At 35.1% G+C, this 18,658-nt stretch overlaps 1 protein-coding gene across 10 annotated transcripts in view; it reads left to right on the top strand.

The window, feature by feature from the left end:
• Window positions 1-18,658, top strand: part of LOC141448166 (dystrophin, isoforms A/C/F/G/H-like) — an 898,384-nt gene that overhangs the window by 805,792 nt on the left and 73,934 nt on the right. For all 10 annotated transcript variants that reach the window (XM_074116317.1, XM_074116303.1, XM_074116369.1 and 7 more), the window contains one exon: window positions 5,418-5,590. In XM_074116317.1, the coding sequence (XP_073972418.1) occupies window positions 5,418-5,590 (173 nt within the window). The remainder of the gene's footprint in view (window positions 1-5,417; window positions 5,591-18,658) is intronic.

The following is an 18,658-nucleotide window of genomic DNA, read 5'->3' on the forward strand; positions in this document are numbered from 1 at the left end:
CTTACTCACACACACTAACACACGGAGTGAGAGATATATCTGTGTATAAAAACCACTTTTTTCGAATTTATCGCTAACGATATTTCAAATTGAATATCCCAATCCTCCGCAAAAGCCCAAATTGAAATCTGCCCGATCGCAACAGTTACTCTTATGTGAGGCAACTAAATGTGAATTAATATTTATTTTTAATGATAATAAGAGAATATTAACTAAAACAATATGCCTAATAAGGCTTAGTGGTTAGACTTCTTGGAAACCCCGGGTTTGAATACCGCTGCCGACCCCTTAGACTTCCTCTTTTTAAGAGCTTCTTACAGGACACTGCCCGATGTTGGGCAGTGTTGTCTGTTACGAGAGAACAGTGTCCAGAGGCTGGCAATGCAACTCAGATGTTGACGCTTCTTAAATTTTAAATAAATGCGTACTAAGGAATTTTATTTTTTTTTTAAATTTGATTATTTCATGTTAAAATCTAGATTTTTTTTTTTTATTTAACAATTAAGTTCGGCTCGGAGTTATTTGGATTTACTGTTAGTCTCAGAAAATTGTAAAGCGAACCCACTTCCGTACTGTAACTTTACCTCGTAGAAAGAGAAGATCTAAGAAGACGCCAGTTCTCAGATAATACTAATATGGACCACCCGTTTGAGAGTCTGTGCGCTTTCATTGGGATGTTTATTTCCTTGCTTGTTACTAACAGCACTTTTTCATCAGGCATTGGCTTATAATTTCTCTGACTCTAATTTAAAAGAGTTCCTGAAACATGTAAATAAGTCACCCCTTCAATTTTTTTTTTATTTATATATTTTTTGCACGTGGAACCCACACACTAGACTTAAAAGACAAGCAATGACGAAACGTGCGAAACTGCTTTACAGACTTCTTGGACGACGCTCCAAATTACCCATTGAACTCAAACGATTAATATACAGTACTATCCTCAAACCAATGTGGACTTACGGACTAGAGCTGTGGGGTTCAGCCAAACCTACAAACATACGGACTGTACAGACATTTCAATCAAAAGTACTTCTACGCTCCTTTCTACGTGACTAACCTCACTCTACACAACGACCTCAACATCCCCTTCATACACCAATTAGCCAAGACTAAATACCAAAAATTCCATACTGCTCTCTCTACTTGCTCAAATCCTCTAGTACAGTCTCTCGCCTCCTCTGACATTCCTGACAATCCTCCTCGCCGACTGAATCGCCAGTGGCTCCGCGACTTTCTCGCAGTCAGTCTGAAGCCCTAAAATTAATATCCTGTAGAAAGTGCTGCCGCTGGGCAGTTTCTTTCCTCCTGCCTTTCACGCCTCTATACTTCTATTTCCCTATTTACTTATTGTATAGTGAATTATACAGATTGTAAATAACAAAATAAATTAAAAAAAAAATATATGTATATATATTTTTTGAATTTAAATTACATAAATTTTTAACAAAAGCCAACGTAATAAATATCGCATAGATTAGAATAGTATCTGGTTAAATCGATATCATCCCTCAACTATAAAGACAATAAGGAATAATTTCTCCTTGCTTAAGATTAATTACAAGTAAAAAGACTTGTACTTGTTTGTGGCTCTAATGGTGCTTGGCTGAGTTATTCTCTATAAAAGTTAAGTATCACTCTTCAGGGAGACGGCCTACTTCTATTCGCCAGAGTCCTGGAGCCATCTGCCACTTAACAGCCACCTTCTCTCTTCACACCACGTTCTATATTTTTTTTATTACTTTTACCTAAGAATTATTATATTTTAATACAACTTTTTTTTCTTTTTTTTTATTTGCCTCTTGTATGTTATTAACAATAAAATTTTATATTCTCTAAATATTGACTGCTTTTTAAAATGGAGAGCCTGTGTAAAACATTTTCTTTTACCGTATTTGAAATTGAAAACATTTCCGGCTACTGCTTAATGTTAAATAATTTTTAACCATTATTCTTGGCCTGCAATTCTTTTCCCTTGGCTTAAGTTTCTTATAATCCAGTAGAAATGAAATAGTTTGTTCACCATTTCAACAGTTAGCTCATTGCAACTTGTTACTGCTTGTTACAAATTACTTCCGCCATTGGGTGTTCATTTTAAGACGGATCAAATGCATCTCATGCTTAAACGGTTGATCTGAGCAAAAAATGGTAGAGGAAAAATTTGTTGCCCGTCACCTCCAGTTTCAGAATATGTGACTTGATTTTAGATTCCTGCCCGCATACGCGGCTGACGCGCGACCAAAAGTGAGGGTTCGCAGTTGACCTCCATTTTCATACACACAGTTTTAAAGAGTATAAAAAGTTATGAAAGAAACCGGAAACCACAATTCGATATCTTCGAAATTAAAGGTGCTAGGCCATTTCAAAATCTGGTATTTTTTAATCATATTTCAATTTTTTAACTTGTTATCAAAGAGAAAGAAGAGCACGCGATAGGTCATTTTTATGTATTTTTTCATCCCCTTTCTAATAAAAATATTGCCAAGGCAGTAAAGCTAGTATTTTTCTTAATATCAGGGAATAAGTCGTTTTCCGAGTGATTTTTCTAAGAAAAATCAAATGTTAAGAGCTTTAGATGTTCTCAAGCATACACAAAATGGTTAAAAATTAATTTTACATCTGTTACAAACAAGAAGGTTTAATAATTTTTTGGTAATTTTGGGAGAGTTGCGTTTAATTACCAAAAAAATTGGAAACCTCCTGCCACATATTTAAGTGATCAATATCTTTCATGTAAAGGATCAAACTTATTCCTTAATTTACCAAATAATGCACTTTACTCAACTTGTGAAGCATGTACTGTGCCTTCAAAGGTGCCTCCTTTGGCACGCAAGCCAGGTTAGCCAGGAGTTTATCAACTGCTCTGTGTATCTGAGGAGGCACCTTTGAAGGCACAGTACACGCTTCACAAGTTGAGTAAAGTGCATTATTTGATAAATCAAGGAATAAGTTTGATCCTTTACATGAAAGATATTGATAACTTAAATATGTGGCAGGAGGTTTCCAATTGTTTTGGTAATTAAACGCAACTATCCCATAATTATTAAATCTTCTTGTTTGTAACAAATGTAAAATTAATTTTTAGCCATTTTGTGCATGCTTGAGAACATCTAAAGCTCTTAACATTTGATTTTTCTTAGAAAAATCACCCGGAAAACGACTTATTCCCCGATATTAAGAAAAATATATTAAGAAGATATCGAATTGTGGTTTCCGGTTTCTTTTATAACTTTTTATCCTCTTTAAAACTGTGTACGTATATGAAAATGGGGGTCATCTGCGAACCCTCACTTTTGGTCGCAAGTCAGCCGCGTATGCGGGCAGGAATCTAAAATCAAGTCACATATTCTGAATAGGCTGACAGTGTCGCACGTGTTGGAAGGGTGTCAGGCACTGCGTAGCCAAAGAGAAAGAGCAGGCCTGCCACATGACAAGTGCGCTATTCTTGAAGAGGGTTCTCCTTACATAAGGAGGCTATTTACATATTTAAGACATATTAATTTATATTGTAAAATTTAGGTTAGCATTTAGGTTAGTTTATAGTTTAGTTCTTTTAAAGGGGAAAGGAATATCGAGTACTTTCCCCTTGTGTGAAATGTGGTGTGAATGTATTTATTGGCGTGAATGTATTTATTAGCGTGAATGTATTTATTGGCGTGAATGTATGTATTAGCGTGAATGTATTTATTGGCGTGAATGTATTTTAAGCGTGAATGTATTTATTAGCGTGAATGTATTTATTAGTAAGAAAGTTGTATGAATGTTTAGGATAGATCATAGTCCGGGGTTGAAAGAAATTTTATAAAAGTATTTCAACCCCTCTAGGTTAATTTTAGACTAAGTTTATTTTAGAATGTGCAGGAAAATTTGTTAAAAGTACTGCACATTATCATAGTTCTAAGGAAATAGCCTCCTTATGGTAGATTAGGTTTATTTATATTCGGTAATAAAACACTTTTGGTCTTGCGTTAATATCTTAAGTTAATGTAAATAGGGGAAGGCACGAATATATTCCACTCTCCCCCTCGTCGACTGGATCGATGGACAAGAGGGGATGAGTGGGATATATACTCCAATATACCTGGGCTCCACCCTACCTTGCACAGCAAGGTGCAGTATGTGGAAGCCCGAAGGTGACGCGTGCCGACCCAGCTCGAGTGGATAAAAGATGAGAGAAGATTAAAATGATTAGGGGCGCTAATGACCTCAGCAGTCGATGCGCCAATAAAAATAATAATAAAAAAAAAAAAAACATATTCTGAAACTGGAGATGACGGGCAACAAATTTTTCCTCTACCATATTTCGCTCAGATCAACCGTTTAATCATGAAATGCATTTGAGCCGTCTTAAAATGAACACCCTATATATTTTTTTAACACTTGTAAAGAAAAATATACTTAGATTAACTTTCCCTAGATTTTAACCTAATGCACTGGGAAAGGCTCCTTGAGCGAATAACCTTAAAAGTAGATCCGCCTTAAATTAAAAATTGAGAGAGAAAATGAATCAACTATGTTAATAAAATTTTAAAAAAATTAAGCAAATTGGAGGATAAAATGCCATTTTCTTGAGCAGCAATCATTTTTTCCAAAAATCATCCCGATGTTTGCCTTTAAACATTGAATGCTACAAAGTGCGCAAGTCATCCTAGATGATACTATCATCTATCTTTTGTGATACTTTTACAGAAGATATTGTTTAAGTAGGTTAAGTTCTCCTCTAAAGTGTTGTTTCAATTTATTGAATATTTATAACAAGAAATATTTGAAAATATGAAGTCTCAAACCGAAATTCCCAGTTGGAGGAATATCCGGTATACCAGAAGTGCGACTGAAGAGAAAGGCTTTTTCAAGTTTCCTGCAATCATCTGAACAGCTGCAGCGAGTTTCATTTGACCTTGCACTTGACGAATTTTAGGCCTATCACTTGGGTTTTGTAACTTTTTCTCAGGTAATATTGTATTAAACCGGATCGAGAAGAGTTGGACGTTCACATTATATAGTAAACTTGTACAATATTGCAGTCATCTTGTAAATTCTTAGCTTTTAGAGAATTTAATTAAATAAGCTGCGGTTAGAGAAAGTTATGTGGGCTTTCTTATAGAGTATCTTACTTTAAATAGTTAACATCACTCATAGAGAGACGCGGGACGATAGCCGAGTGGTTAGAGGCATGGCCCGCAATGCTAAAATATATTGTGGTTCTGGGTTCGATTCACGGTCTAGGCGTTGGATTTTATTTTATGGTTATTATGAAAATGTAATACTAAAGATGTTTGCTAGTCACGTCACCTAATCGGCAGTTGGACGTTAACATATTGGCCATCATTTCTCTTAACTCTGTATTCTTGTTGCTGCAATTATTAATTATTCTAATTAAGGTTTTGTTATCTCCTAACTTATTTTTATTGTTGCAGGATGTTCAATGTGAAATTGAAAGCCATAAAGAGGTGTTTAGCTCTCTTAATGGTACGGGACGAAAATTATTGGGCAGTCTTACTTCTCAAGATGACGCAGTCATGTTACAAAGACGCTTGGACGAAATGAATCAAAGATGGCATCATCTTAAAAATAAAAGCATGGCAATCAGGTTTGTAAATAAATTTTGAATAATAATATTAGAATTATAAATTATTTAATTTGAAAGATTTATTTTAATAATTAACAAGAAGTTTACTGTAGCGAAAGAACACTGTCTGGAGGACGGCAGTGCACTGAAGAAGCTCCGGGAATCAATGACCTCAGATGTTAACGCGCCTTAAATTAAAAGCAAAATAAAAGAAAAATCAAGAAATGATATATCATTATTATGATAATATTTAACATTGTAAGGGTCCACTCCTTTTGTTTTAATCATACCCAGCTATAAAGGAAATCTACTCATCGACGAATTCACCACTTTCAGGGGTCTCGAAGTCTTCACTTTGCCCTCAGCCATATTCCGACGATCTGTTCCCAAACTTTTGTCTACTCTTTCCTTCTTTCCTTGAAGTTAGAAAAGGATTAATATGGATTGTGTCTCAGCCTTTCGTCTTCCTTTCGGTCGCATCCACTGGCTCCTTTGTCGACCTTCCTTCTTCATTCTGATGTCTCTAACCAGTGTTCATTCATTTATCTTTTCGATCAGTACTCAATAATCGTTCAGGTCCCATAGTGCTTTACCTTGCTTTCCATTCTCAGTTATCTTTAAATCAGAATCCATCTTTCTCCAAACCTGCATTGGAGGTTAATGTAAAAAATTAAATTATATTTACTGAAGATATACGAGTATATTTTGATTGCAAGCTATTTTTCAAGGAGTAATTTACTTTCTGCCTTATTCATTATTATACTTATTACATTATTATTTATTATTATCCTTATTACATTTCTTTATCAATTCAGCCCCTTACACTAAGCCTTATTTCACCATCCGAATGTTTTTAAACACATCCTTTCTGAAACGTAAATTCTTTGAGGGACTCCAAGTAGCTTCTGTGTATTTGTTAGAAAACACGTTGAAGATTTATGTTGCAATCCTGGCAATTCTGATAATTAAATCTCTAGGTAAATAATATACTGATTTGCCAAAAAAAAAAAACGCTTGGAAATGGCCAACTATTCCCTTAGTACATTTAGTCATGCTTTTTGAAACTTATTTTACTATAACATAAAAATTGGGAGTTCGCAATTCCTTTTTATCGATTCTTTTGGCAACTTTAATTCAATCTGTATCCATTTTCTTTCATACGCTGTCCCAAAATCAACTTCCTCCATCACTCTTTGCAATATTTTACAGAAAACAAGAAGGTTCGACAATTTTAGGTATACAACAGGGCTGTGTTATCGGTTATAATAAATGATTGAAATTTAGTCCATATAAATATAAAACAATTGGGAAAGTAATTTATTTTAACAAATTTTCTACTTTTCTCTACTACTTTAACTCGTTGTGTTTCATTCTTTAAGAAATGCCACTTTGAAGGCATATTTGCTGCAATTGAGATAAGATCTGCAACGATGTTCAGTAACTGATGAGACCATCTTGTTAGTACGCTGAAACAAAAACTGTTTCTTTCACCCCACTCTCTTTAATATATTCCACTTCTTTCGCTACAAAAAAACCATTGGTTCAGGTTTCAACCTTTTCATGTAGGAGATACTTTGTATATTATTAAGTTTTTTAGACATCATTTGTACACGTCGTTCAAATGGCGAGTTCTTCTGTGTCCGAAATTATTTTTTGCCTTTTCCACATTTATCAATTTATTCCATGGTTTTTCGTATGGGTTTTCTCTTTCTTTTAGCGAAGATGTTCATTTTTTAAAGAACAACTCATAAACGTCTTCAATTAATTCAGGGCTTTCCAATTAATTAACAATATAAATAATTAAAAACGGATAGTTGGCTGCAAGAGCAATCCAGTAATCTGAGTAATTACTTAAAAGAATATGCAATCTTTGTGATCATAAATATTAAAATTTGGCAAAAACTAAGGTCCTAAGGTATTTTGACTTCTCTTTGTGTGGTACGTTCAATCTTGTTTTAATCTTATAAATATTTTATCTTATTTCGATGTCCATCCAAAGTAAACAATAACATAAAACATGTGCCTGGGTCCCGCAGTTGGATAATATTCGAGATTTTATCCAGTATAGCGCTTTGTTATTCTTAAATTCTGATTTGTGTCTGATTTTCATCCGACCATCAGATATTTATTAATAAGTTTATTGTAAATAATTTTATTTCCTTTAGCTAAGCTTTGGTCAGATATTGCTGACTTTGCAAAATAATCCGTGAGTGGCTAAGTCACAAAGTCAGCAAAATCTGCCGGTAACAGAAGCTTTGTGAAAGCTAACTTTGTATAAATAAACTTATGAATCAACATGCTCTGATATTTATGGCGGACAAAAAAAAACTCTAATGGTGGGTGAAAAACCGAAACTATAAATAACGAGAATAAAAGTCACAAGCTTGCTACGGCGGATAAAATCAACGAAACAATAAACTGTAGTTTCAGCATTTTTCCCTTGGAGTAAAAGTTTTAGAAATTATAATGAAATTTTAGCAGAAACATTTTTTTTTTGAAATGAAAGGTGTTTACAAACTGCGTGGCATTATTAATTTATTTTTGCTTTGGTAAAATCATTAATCGAGATAACTTACTTTTGGATAGCGAGGCAACTTTTTTGTGTTAACATTCGTTGATGGAAGCATTACTTTAGTTCCTCTAAATACGATGCATTCTTTAGCGATTCATTGTAGTCATGAATAATAATGCAATATCCGCGCACATCTTGTCGTTATGTTCTTATCATGTTCCTGTAAATATATGCTGTTCCCTATGTAAATGTTCCCATTTTGTAAATTATGAGGTAAGGACATTGAAGCTTTAATAATAACCAAAAAATTACTAAATAAATGACAGTATTTAATAAAAATTATATAGAAATAATAAGAAAGGGATTTTAATTAATTTAATAAAGGGAAGGGATTAACATACTGGATTCGAATCCAGCTGCCAGCCCTTAGAGTTTCTTCTCCCAGGAACTTGTTACAGCTCGCTGTCCGGTGATGGACATGTTGTCTGTAACGAGATAACTCTTTTTGGAAACCAGCAGTGCACTGTTAAAGCTAAGGGCGCTAAAAATATAAATAAATGAAATGAAATGAGAAAGGACGGTTTTATAAAGGAATGGTATTTAAATTTCAATATCGTCCAGATTAGTAAGCAAACAATGACTGTGACGAGCTTGTTAAGATCTAATCATGATGTTAATGAATCGTTCCTGCGCTGAATAAGTCAGAAAAATGCACATGAATGAAATGTAGACGAAAACCTTTAACCATACAACTACGGACGGTTCAGTGCAATATTATTTTTAAATCAAGTTACCAGCATCATCTATAGGTATTTTATTTTCTAACTACATGAAGTTGTTGCAGGCTTTGGTTAAATGCAATAGGCTGTATGAATGTGCACAGTATGTAATATTTGTTAATGTATGCATTAGTTTGAGTCTGTTGTTAGCTTGTTTTTTTATATAAAAATTAATTTGCGTGCACTGAATAGAGTTTATGTTTTGGATTCAATTTGTTGTGATGAATGTCAGCAGTGCAATTTACTTAGATTTAAAGTTGATGCAAAATAAAAAAGTTTCCAGCAGTATAATAAATAGCTGATTAAAATCTACTTCTGTTTGCCAGATTATATGCATGTCCAACTGACTATGCAGTGCATACATGCATTACAATTTGAAACTGAAGGCTACCACCTACCTTGCCTACCCACTTGCATATCGCTTTATGTTAATTCCGCTCTCATTTTGTTTCACTTTGAAATGTGTGTATTATTGTAAATTGCACATTTACTATTGTATTATACTGACTGGATTCGATCTTTATGGTAAACAATTTTTCAAAAAAACACGAACCAGCGCCTAACTATTTCAAGGTTTATTTTAGAGTGTGTCTGTTTGTGTAGTATACTTAATGCACTTAACGGTTCCAGGTTCAGTATAATTGGTCAATTTTAAAAAATTGAAATTCTACAACAAAGTTTTTTTTATATTCGTGTGTATTTATAATAATGTTGGAGCTATCAAAATGTAGCGGTAATCCTAGCTCTGCAGTATAAAAATCAGCAAAATAAAATGAGAAATATTTTTGTTTTGAAATTTATAAAATACCATTTATTAGAGGAAACGAGCGGATATGGACTTGAAAATGGGTCGAATATTATATATAGGGGGTGGTTAGAGAGATAAAGCGTGAAGGTCATTAGAGGTCCAGAGGTCAGGTGAGGCTAACAGTAAAGTTCCAAACGGGGTGAGGGCATGAGGATATGTGCGATCAGGAAGGATGAGGTTTGCTGGATACAGATATAGCTCTGGGAACAGTATGACGTCAGGCGATCGATCTGATTAATTATCACCGTGGAATGTAACCTTTGTGAGTGCATTTGGTCCACAGTTCCCCACCTCCAACGCACAGTATTTATATTCTTTCGTATAGTTTAACTAAAATCAAATCTACATAAATTTTGTACAGAATATGAGGCGAAATTTATTTTTTGTATTTCACTTAGCAAGTTTAAACCTAAAACAAGTAAACAGTTGAATAAGTAACGCGCGAATCGATTTCATTTTTTTTTTTAAAAAAGAAAAAGAAAAAAGTTAAACTAAGAGAGCAAAAACTGCCAGCGCAATCTCCAAGCGGAAGTATTACTCAACATGCAGATTAATACACATTTCCGGGTCACAAAATATAATCCTCATTCTGAAATTACGTCTACTCTACATATTTTACGAATACTTACATCTAAAATATCATAAATATTTAGTCTTTTTGTAATAAATATACAAAAAATAATCTGGTGTGCCCACTCAATCTACCGTTCTCGAGTTGTTGACTTTTAGCAAGATTTCAACTAACCTCAAAGTGCACAAAATGAATTTTCCCAAAAATTATTCAAATAAATACTTCCGAGATAACCACGAGTTATAGAGAAAATTTAGGACATTTTAGAAAAAAATAAATAAATAGAATATTTAAAAATCCATAGGTAAATATGGTTCCACTGATAGTTTTGGAGTTTTCTACGAACTCGGAATTTCATAAAGAAATTTAACCGCCCCTTTTTAATAATATATTTTACTCTGAGCTATACATTACACTGAAAATTACAGCATCCAATCTTCTAAGAGCTTAAATTTAATTGAATAATTAAATTTAATTCCTTTACTTATAAAAATATTCCAGAAAATGTCTTGAAACAAGATAAGTAGACCAACGCGATATATTTAGAATAGCACGTGTAAAGGAAATAGTTGAAGCTATTTTTTTATAAAATCTCGAAAGAAGTTATTTAGTAAAATGGTACATCCAGCTGTGGAATATGCATCAAACTAGGAATTTTCGCAACACATTTAATTCTCCTTTATAATATGTGGAATACAACACTGTTCATTACATTCATAAGGCCTTTCCCTTTTAAAGGAAACCTCAGGAAAGGGATTTTCATCTAGGTTACAATCAGCCTCTGATAAGATTGAATTGAAAATTACGCTGAATTTTCCCGGTTACAACTCGTAATCTTTCCTGGAGTTTACTTGGAGAGCTTTCACTTCAAATGAGAATTGATTCTTGTGATTTCTAATGACAAAAATGTTTTGGTCACATCTTACCGATGTAGGTCTACCTGGATCTGAATCTCTTTCCAAGTTGTTCAGCCCCAGTTGGTTTAAACCAATTTTTGGGAAAACTTCCAATCTATTTCCGTTACACTTTATAAAATTCTAGTTGCTTCGGCTGCTAAAAAATCATTTCTCCAGTACTGTCTGTCTTTAACCACGAAAAATAGAGTAATGTATATTTTTTAGGTGGACTTTAAGTGCAAGTACTTAATTAAGTTGTCTTAGACGGAGGCGACTAGCTTACATACTTGGCTATAATTTTCTAAAATTAACCACTAAATAAAATCCAAGGTTTAGACCGGGAATCGAACCAAATACCTCAATGTATATTAGATTTGTGAGGACCCATCTACACCTAACCAATCGCCCGGCTATCGTAGCGCCTGATTCGAAAGTTCGTATCTATTACTAAAAGTCCTCGAGTCATTTTGGACTAACCGAAGTTAAGACAAGAGGGCGAATGTAACTTTTTAATAACTCTTACAGCTAACTTTTATGAAATAAACAGAGTTCGAGTTCAATAAAAACTTGATAATAATGCATTTTATCTATTTATTTTCCAGCGGGTTAAATAGTTATTTGTCAAGAAAAGTAATACTTCAGAAATTTACTTCGAGAAAACATAAATGTACTTAATTCCCGTGAACAATATTTAATTTATTTTTCTTTTTTTTAATGCAGCCAGTATAAATTGGTTTTTAACTTATAAAAATTTAAAAAGTATAAAAAGAAAGTACATTTTCTGGGTTTCTTTTAATAAAATGGTGAAGTACGAAACGATTTCTTGACTTAGCTGACTAAAATGTGATTCGAAAGCTTAAAAATGAAACATAATTTTAAAACTTCATATCATAGCATTTCACTAAGGGAAGGGACTAGCTCAGCTGTTAGCGTTTACTGGATACTGGGTTCGAATCCAGCTTCTGGCTCTTAAATTTTTTGTTCCTAGGAGCTTCTTACAGCTAACTGTCCGCTGATGAACCCTGTCCAGAGACCGACAGTGCACTGAAAATAGCTCGGGGCGCCAATAAGCTTAGTTCGGTTATAATCGGGTCATATGAAGTATGGTGTTCATTTTGATAAGTACGAGTAGAACATGCCCCTGGAAAAGAGGCAGCTATTTAATTGATACAGACACGCATACATGTGTAAGGTAAGAGAGAGGGTAGGAGACAGAGAAAGAATGAATGAGAGAATCCGAGAAAGTACAAGCTTTGAAAACATTTTTTAATTTGCTTGATTTGATCTAGCACTGTTTTTGCTATTTGTTTGTCCTCCATTCAGAATTGTTATTTCAACTTTTAATCTGTTCGTTTACCGTTTTCTGGCAAGTAACATATTTTTAGGGCATGTCTGAAACATTATCGAACCCAATTTTTGGACTATGTTCTCTATTAATGAAATTGTACTCATCTTGTCACAGATAAAGCTAATCTTAGAAGTTTGTTGCGAACAATATTAGATTAGATTAAATTGTTTTAGACGGGCGGCTCCACCAGTAAAGGGAAGGAACGCAGGGAACCCAAATGCTTATTGTCCCTCGCCCATTCCTCATCTCATGAGAGATACCGGGGTTTTATAAACAAATCCGGTTAAAGGTTGCCAGATGCTAATACAATAAACTAATAAAGTAGTAACTGGACACTAGGGAGCATGGCGACTCAACCGCCCAGTGCACTGAATAAACCTAGAAAGTTCGTTAAGATTACCAAATGCTAGAATTTCCGGAAGGGAAATATTTAACCTTCCGAAGACGAGGAATCTAGTTTTAGAATAAACGGGGCACACCTCAACGAAGTGCCGCACAGTTTCATAGGACTCACCACAGCCAGCGCAAATTGGCGACTGGATAAGGCCGCATTTAGAAAGATGGTACGCTAAATTCCCATGTCCACTCAACACCTGAACCAACTGGCGGATCCGGAACCTGCTAAAACCAACCATAGCCGTTTTTCACAGGCCAAGGATTTCCTTAGCCTGACGGCAATCAGCTCGGGATCTCCACTGTTTCCGATGTTCCTTCAAAATCCACTGCTCAACCTCTGTTCTACAACGTCGACAGGATACAGGGATAATGGGCTGAGGAGTGATTGTTATCATCGCAGCTCCGTCCTTTGCTGTTTCATCAGCAAGTTCGTTACCCGGAATCCCGGAATGACCAGGGGACCAAGCAACCGATACAGTATTCAAAGCTCCTAACAAATTAAGAGCAACGTGGCATGAATTGACCGAAATTTGGTTCTTACTAGGAGAGGCCAGAGCCTTAATTGCAACCTGGCTATCCGTGAAGAACCTAATATCAGTATCGACAAATTCCTTCCAGCGGAGTAAAGTAGCTGCCATCTCAATGGCGAACAATATTAAGTTCGAAATTAAATTTGAAGAACTGATCTTTTTCACAATTTATCTGCAAATGAATAATTTAATCATTGCCTAGACAAACGTGGAAAAACCCTAAGTCTTCAAAAAATATTCCATTTCACCACCAGTACACCTAAGTGACATTTATTTTCTCTTTGAAATAGGTTAGCGACGTTTGGTTTCATATTTCTTCACTTTATTCGCCCTTCATATTTATTACCATACTTTTTTTTTATACTCTGAAGCTAATGGAAGTATTGAAATACAAATTGGGCACATTTCTATTCTTCTTCTAAATAATATGCTCTTAATTTTGGACGACTAAATATTGATACCTTTAAATGTAATGTATAGATTTGTAATCTATACATTACATTTTTTTGTTAGTTTCGTCATAGTGAAGAAACAAAATATCATTCGCTCCTTATTATTTTGTTTATTCTAAGATTTATTGGTACTAGATTTGATTCCCGGACTAGGCCTTGGATTTTATTTAAATAGTTAATATGAGAACTTTGTAGTAAAGTAGGTTTGTTAGTCGCCTCCGTCCACGATGCCTAACTACGACTTAAACTCTGCCTAGCAAATCTCTTTTTCATCAAAGGGCCTTCTGAAAGCTTCGCCTAATTGTAACAAGGACGCTTGCCATGATGATCTAGCTCCATTTCATTCTATTCTTAGATTGAATCTATTTAAGCTCTAAAACAACTCTATGTTCAGATCCATATCTCTAAACTTTATAACCCAGTAGTAATTTTAGTTATTTTTTCTATTGAATTAATTATATTTATCTAATTGATAAGCGCTTGCTGAAATAAGCCAAGAAAAATTCTTGCTCTTCTATTTCTTCTGCTTGTACTTTCTACTCTAACCAGCTGACCTCATCGACATGCATTACTGCACATATTTCTTTAGTTTTTCATTGATTTCAGTACTAGAGTAGCCAATGAATTATGTAGCTAATGAAGGTTCTTTTTTTATGGAGGATACATTTATGCTGCCTTGAATTGGTTTGTGATAAATAGATTTTTGGATAGAAAAACCGTCTGTCATGTTCATTATTTCTTTTTTAATCCAAAACTTCTTATTTATTATCATATTATCTCACATTTAGTATTTTAGTTTCAAGGATAAACGTAAAGGTGACCTTGTGAATAGCTGTTCAATTCCTAAAGATATCCTGATGAAGAACACCAACAGTATCCGAAACGTAGAGCAATACCAATTTTTGTTCTAAAAAGGCTTTCTTGGCCCATGTAAAGACTCTTTTCTCTTTGTTGTTTAAGGCCGGACGAATTAGGAGCCAGTTCTTATCGGAATTAGTTGAATCCGACCTAAATGTTCTATAAATCGATGTCTAGTATCAATGTAGTAGTTTATTAGTTTTGTAACGATAGGCTTACCTCAAATGGTGGAATGGTGGAGCAATTAGGCAGATGAGAGTAGAGTGTGGGGTAGTGAATTAGCATAACTGCATTCTCATTCATTGCACAATACGAGTATATACGAGTAAGATGTTACCTCTGTCATAACAAAGTGAATTAGTAATACTACTCACCTAAAAATACAAAATGGGGAAAAAGAACAATCTCTTCTATTATGACAAACAATATCGATTCTTATTAGAAAGACAAAAGAAAGCAACGAATCTATTAATAATACCATCTAGCTTTAATTACTTACTATTTTAATTGATAGTTAACTATAATCATTCATATTAATTATCTAGTTTCCCTCTGGTGATATAATACGCCTACTCAGAGTTTTGGACATATTGACGTAAGCTTGACTGTCTCTATCGATATTCTCTCTTCGAGAGCGAACATTACGATCGTATCTTCTCAATTGATTTCAAACCAGGATTCTCTAAAAATCACATCATGTAACGTGATTGATTTTAAAGATGACAATGGACAATTAATCTTAGCAATTGCTCAGGGTAGATTAGATGCCACTTCTTCAGATATAGCGTGCCAGCTTAACAAGGGAAGTAAAACTTGAACAATCCCTGCATAAAGGGATCTGCAGTTGGTGTATGCAACTAGTTGGATATAGCGTCCTGGCTGACTCTAGCTAACCATTAATCACATGTACATGAGATGACCGTATTCTACGAACAAAAGGATTGGAGGAAGTTATATTTTTGCCGCAGGAGATTAGCTCTAAACTATGAAACTCTTAAGTAGCCTAATAGCTGCGAAGAATTTCCACTTAGTAGCTATTCTGTAATCATATTGTAGCACAGTAAGCCATGACCATGGGCCCTGTAGAGTAATCGATCTTCTCGTACAGATTGCTTGGTTCCTTCAATATAGGGTCCCGTCCGATGTTGTCACCATTGTAAGAAGTCTCTGGGTTGCTGTAGCGATGAGTACTAGCAAATATTGGTGTTATTTACGGAGTTGGTATCATCGAGCTTTATTAATTGAGAAGTAAGAAAGAATATTAACAATTTCATTCATTATTTTTTATTTTTCCCAAGATTTCGACCTTGGGACTAGATCATCATCTTCAGGGCTTATGCTATTGATAATTTTAATTTTTTTTTTTACATTGTTATTATGTAAGGTTAGTCTTCAGTCTTGCTCATTTACTGTTAAGCTTTATTGACTTAACTCCCACAAAAGACCAGATGTCGATAAAGAGTTCTTTTCGACTTGCGTATCTAGATGAGTAGATACGGTATCAGAACAGATGTAAGCTCTTCTTCAATAATCTTCATGAAATATTCACTCTCTGACTGGCGATTGAAACCAGATATCTGAGACCAATTTCCGGTCTTTTTACCCGCTATTCAGTCCGGAAAAAATACAGCTTGCCGAAAGCTAGGTAGAGATTGTTCTCAAGAGGCAAGATAGTGAGGGAGTTTCTGTTTGGTGCTGTTAGCTGGCTCTGAAGAGGATGAAGTCGCAGCGACGGAAATAGAAGAACTATCTCTTTAAAAAAGAAATTCTTGATCTTGAACTTCAACGACAAACATTAAAACCAAGTCACACATTTTCAAAAAAAAAAAATCTGTTTCAATCTGCTATAATTTATAACCCGGAAATCCAAACCTCGGGGACCATTTTCCATAAATCTGTGCAGCTCTTAGCCTACGCAGATGACATAGACGTTGTGGGTAGAACAGTCGATGCTGTAAAGAATGCTTTCCTAAGAATTGAAGCCAACGGCAGGAGATTGAGTTTGGAGGTTAATGAGGAAAAAACAAAATTCCTCTCCACCGACCCAACACAAAAAGAACCACTCCGCATACGGGACTACGCATTTGAAAATGTAGCTGAGTTTGTCTACCTGGGATCCCTTGTGACAGCCGATTATGACGTCTCCCAAGAAATAGGAAGGAGGTTGCTGTCGGCTAACAGGTACTATTACGGCCTAAATAAGCACCTTAAAAGTAAATTGCAGACAAGAGACACCAAACTTAGGCTGTACAAGACCCTCATTCGGCCTGTCTTGGCATACCCCTCAGAGACCTGGACCATATCAAAGACAGACGAACACCGTTTGCAGGTGTTCGAGAGAAAGCTACTGCGCAAAATCTACGGCCCAGTACATGAAGGCCCAACCTGGCGACGTAGGAAGAATAGAGAGCTATATGATCTAATGAAGGAACCCCCAGTAGTAGCCTGGATTAAATTAAACCGGCTGAGAGGGGCAGGCCATGTGGCGAGGCTGAGTGCCTCGATGGAATTCCCTCCAAACTGCTGCGCGGGACCCCGGTTAGGAGACGGAGGGTAGGGAGACCTAGACTGCGTTGGACTGATGGAGTTGCCCAGGACACGAGGAATATCCTCGGACTGCGTAACTGGATGGCGGCCGCTAGAGATAGAGACGACTGGCGGAAGCATGTTGAGGAGGCCAAGACCCACATCACTGGGTTGTAGCGCCATGAAAGAAGAAGAAGAAGATAATCTATAACCACCTCATTTTTCGGGCTTCACAAAGCATTCCTGTTTCAATCAATGCTTACAGTTTAATTTTGCATATTATTTATCTATTCCTTTCACATTAAAAGAAGTTTAATGCAAAAATGTTCTATTTTTATAAGTACATTAGAAAAAAGAGGAAACATTAATAGAAAAGTTGAAAAGTGGTGGTTTTTAAACTTTTCTTTATTAAATTAATAAACAGAGTTATCTAAATTCACTCACTTTAAGAGGTGAGAATGTTGTCACTTAATTAAATACTGGTAGATTACATTACTCCTTTAGAGTCTGGGCATTTCTTTTAAAATTTAAATGAACCTTGTAGAAAGGAAGATGAAAGTAAAAAAGAGAAATCTGCATTTAAAATATTCTGCATAAATCTGGTTTCATTATCTTTTAACAAATTATTAAAAAGTGAACTCCATTTTTTTTTTTTCATGTTGGTTCTGTAATTGAAATCATTAAGTTCTTAATTTGTTCTGATCACGAGTAGACTAGTTAATGGTTCAATGCTTTTGATGATTTTCAATTCGTACAAAAGCTCTTTTCTTACGTCACTGATGCAATAATACTGAAGATTCACATTAATGAATAGCTTCTCTCACAGGATGTTCTGGTTACTAATAAAGCATTACACAAGTTGAGCTAAATGTACTTCCGGGAGCATTACTTTTTCTGGATTAGCTAGATGTCCAGGCCTGTCCTGGTGAAGTGTGCTGAGTCTCCTAAATAGAAGATTGCTCAACATTTGTTATATTGGGTTTTACAAAAAGCAGTAATTTTTTATTCTTATTATTTAGTTACATTCATTGTACTGTAAGTATGACATGGAATGTTCACTCTCCAAGTGGAGATGTAAGTAAAGTAATTGCCTATTTTTTCAGGCGGGGCTTAACGTCCAACTGCCAATTAGGTGTCGTGGACGGAGGCGACTAGCGAACATACTTTACTAATAAATTTCTTTTATTAACCATTAAATAAAATCCAAGGCCTAATGCCGGGAATCGAACCCATTACCACAATACATATTAGATATACAGGTCTCGCCTCTAACCTCTTGGCTACCGTAGCGCCAAGTGGAGATGTTATCCAATGGTAACACTCCAACAACACTTCATGTCTAATGACACTTACAGAGGAAGTTGAAAGGCCTCTGTGTTTTAGGACGCCTAGAAGTCTTAAATGGATATATCA

This window comes from Rhodnius prolixus, unplaced genomic scaffold (genome assembly GCF_049639745.1).
Source record: "Rhodnius prolixus isolate KJV_2025 unplaced genomic scaffold, Rpr scaffold_1, whole genome shotgun sequence".
Lineage (NCBI taxonomy): Eukaryota > Metazoa > Arthropoda > Insecta > Hemiptera > Reduviidae > Rhodnius > Rhodnius prolixus.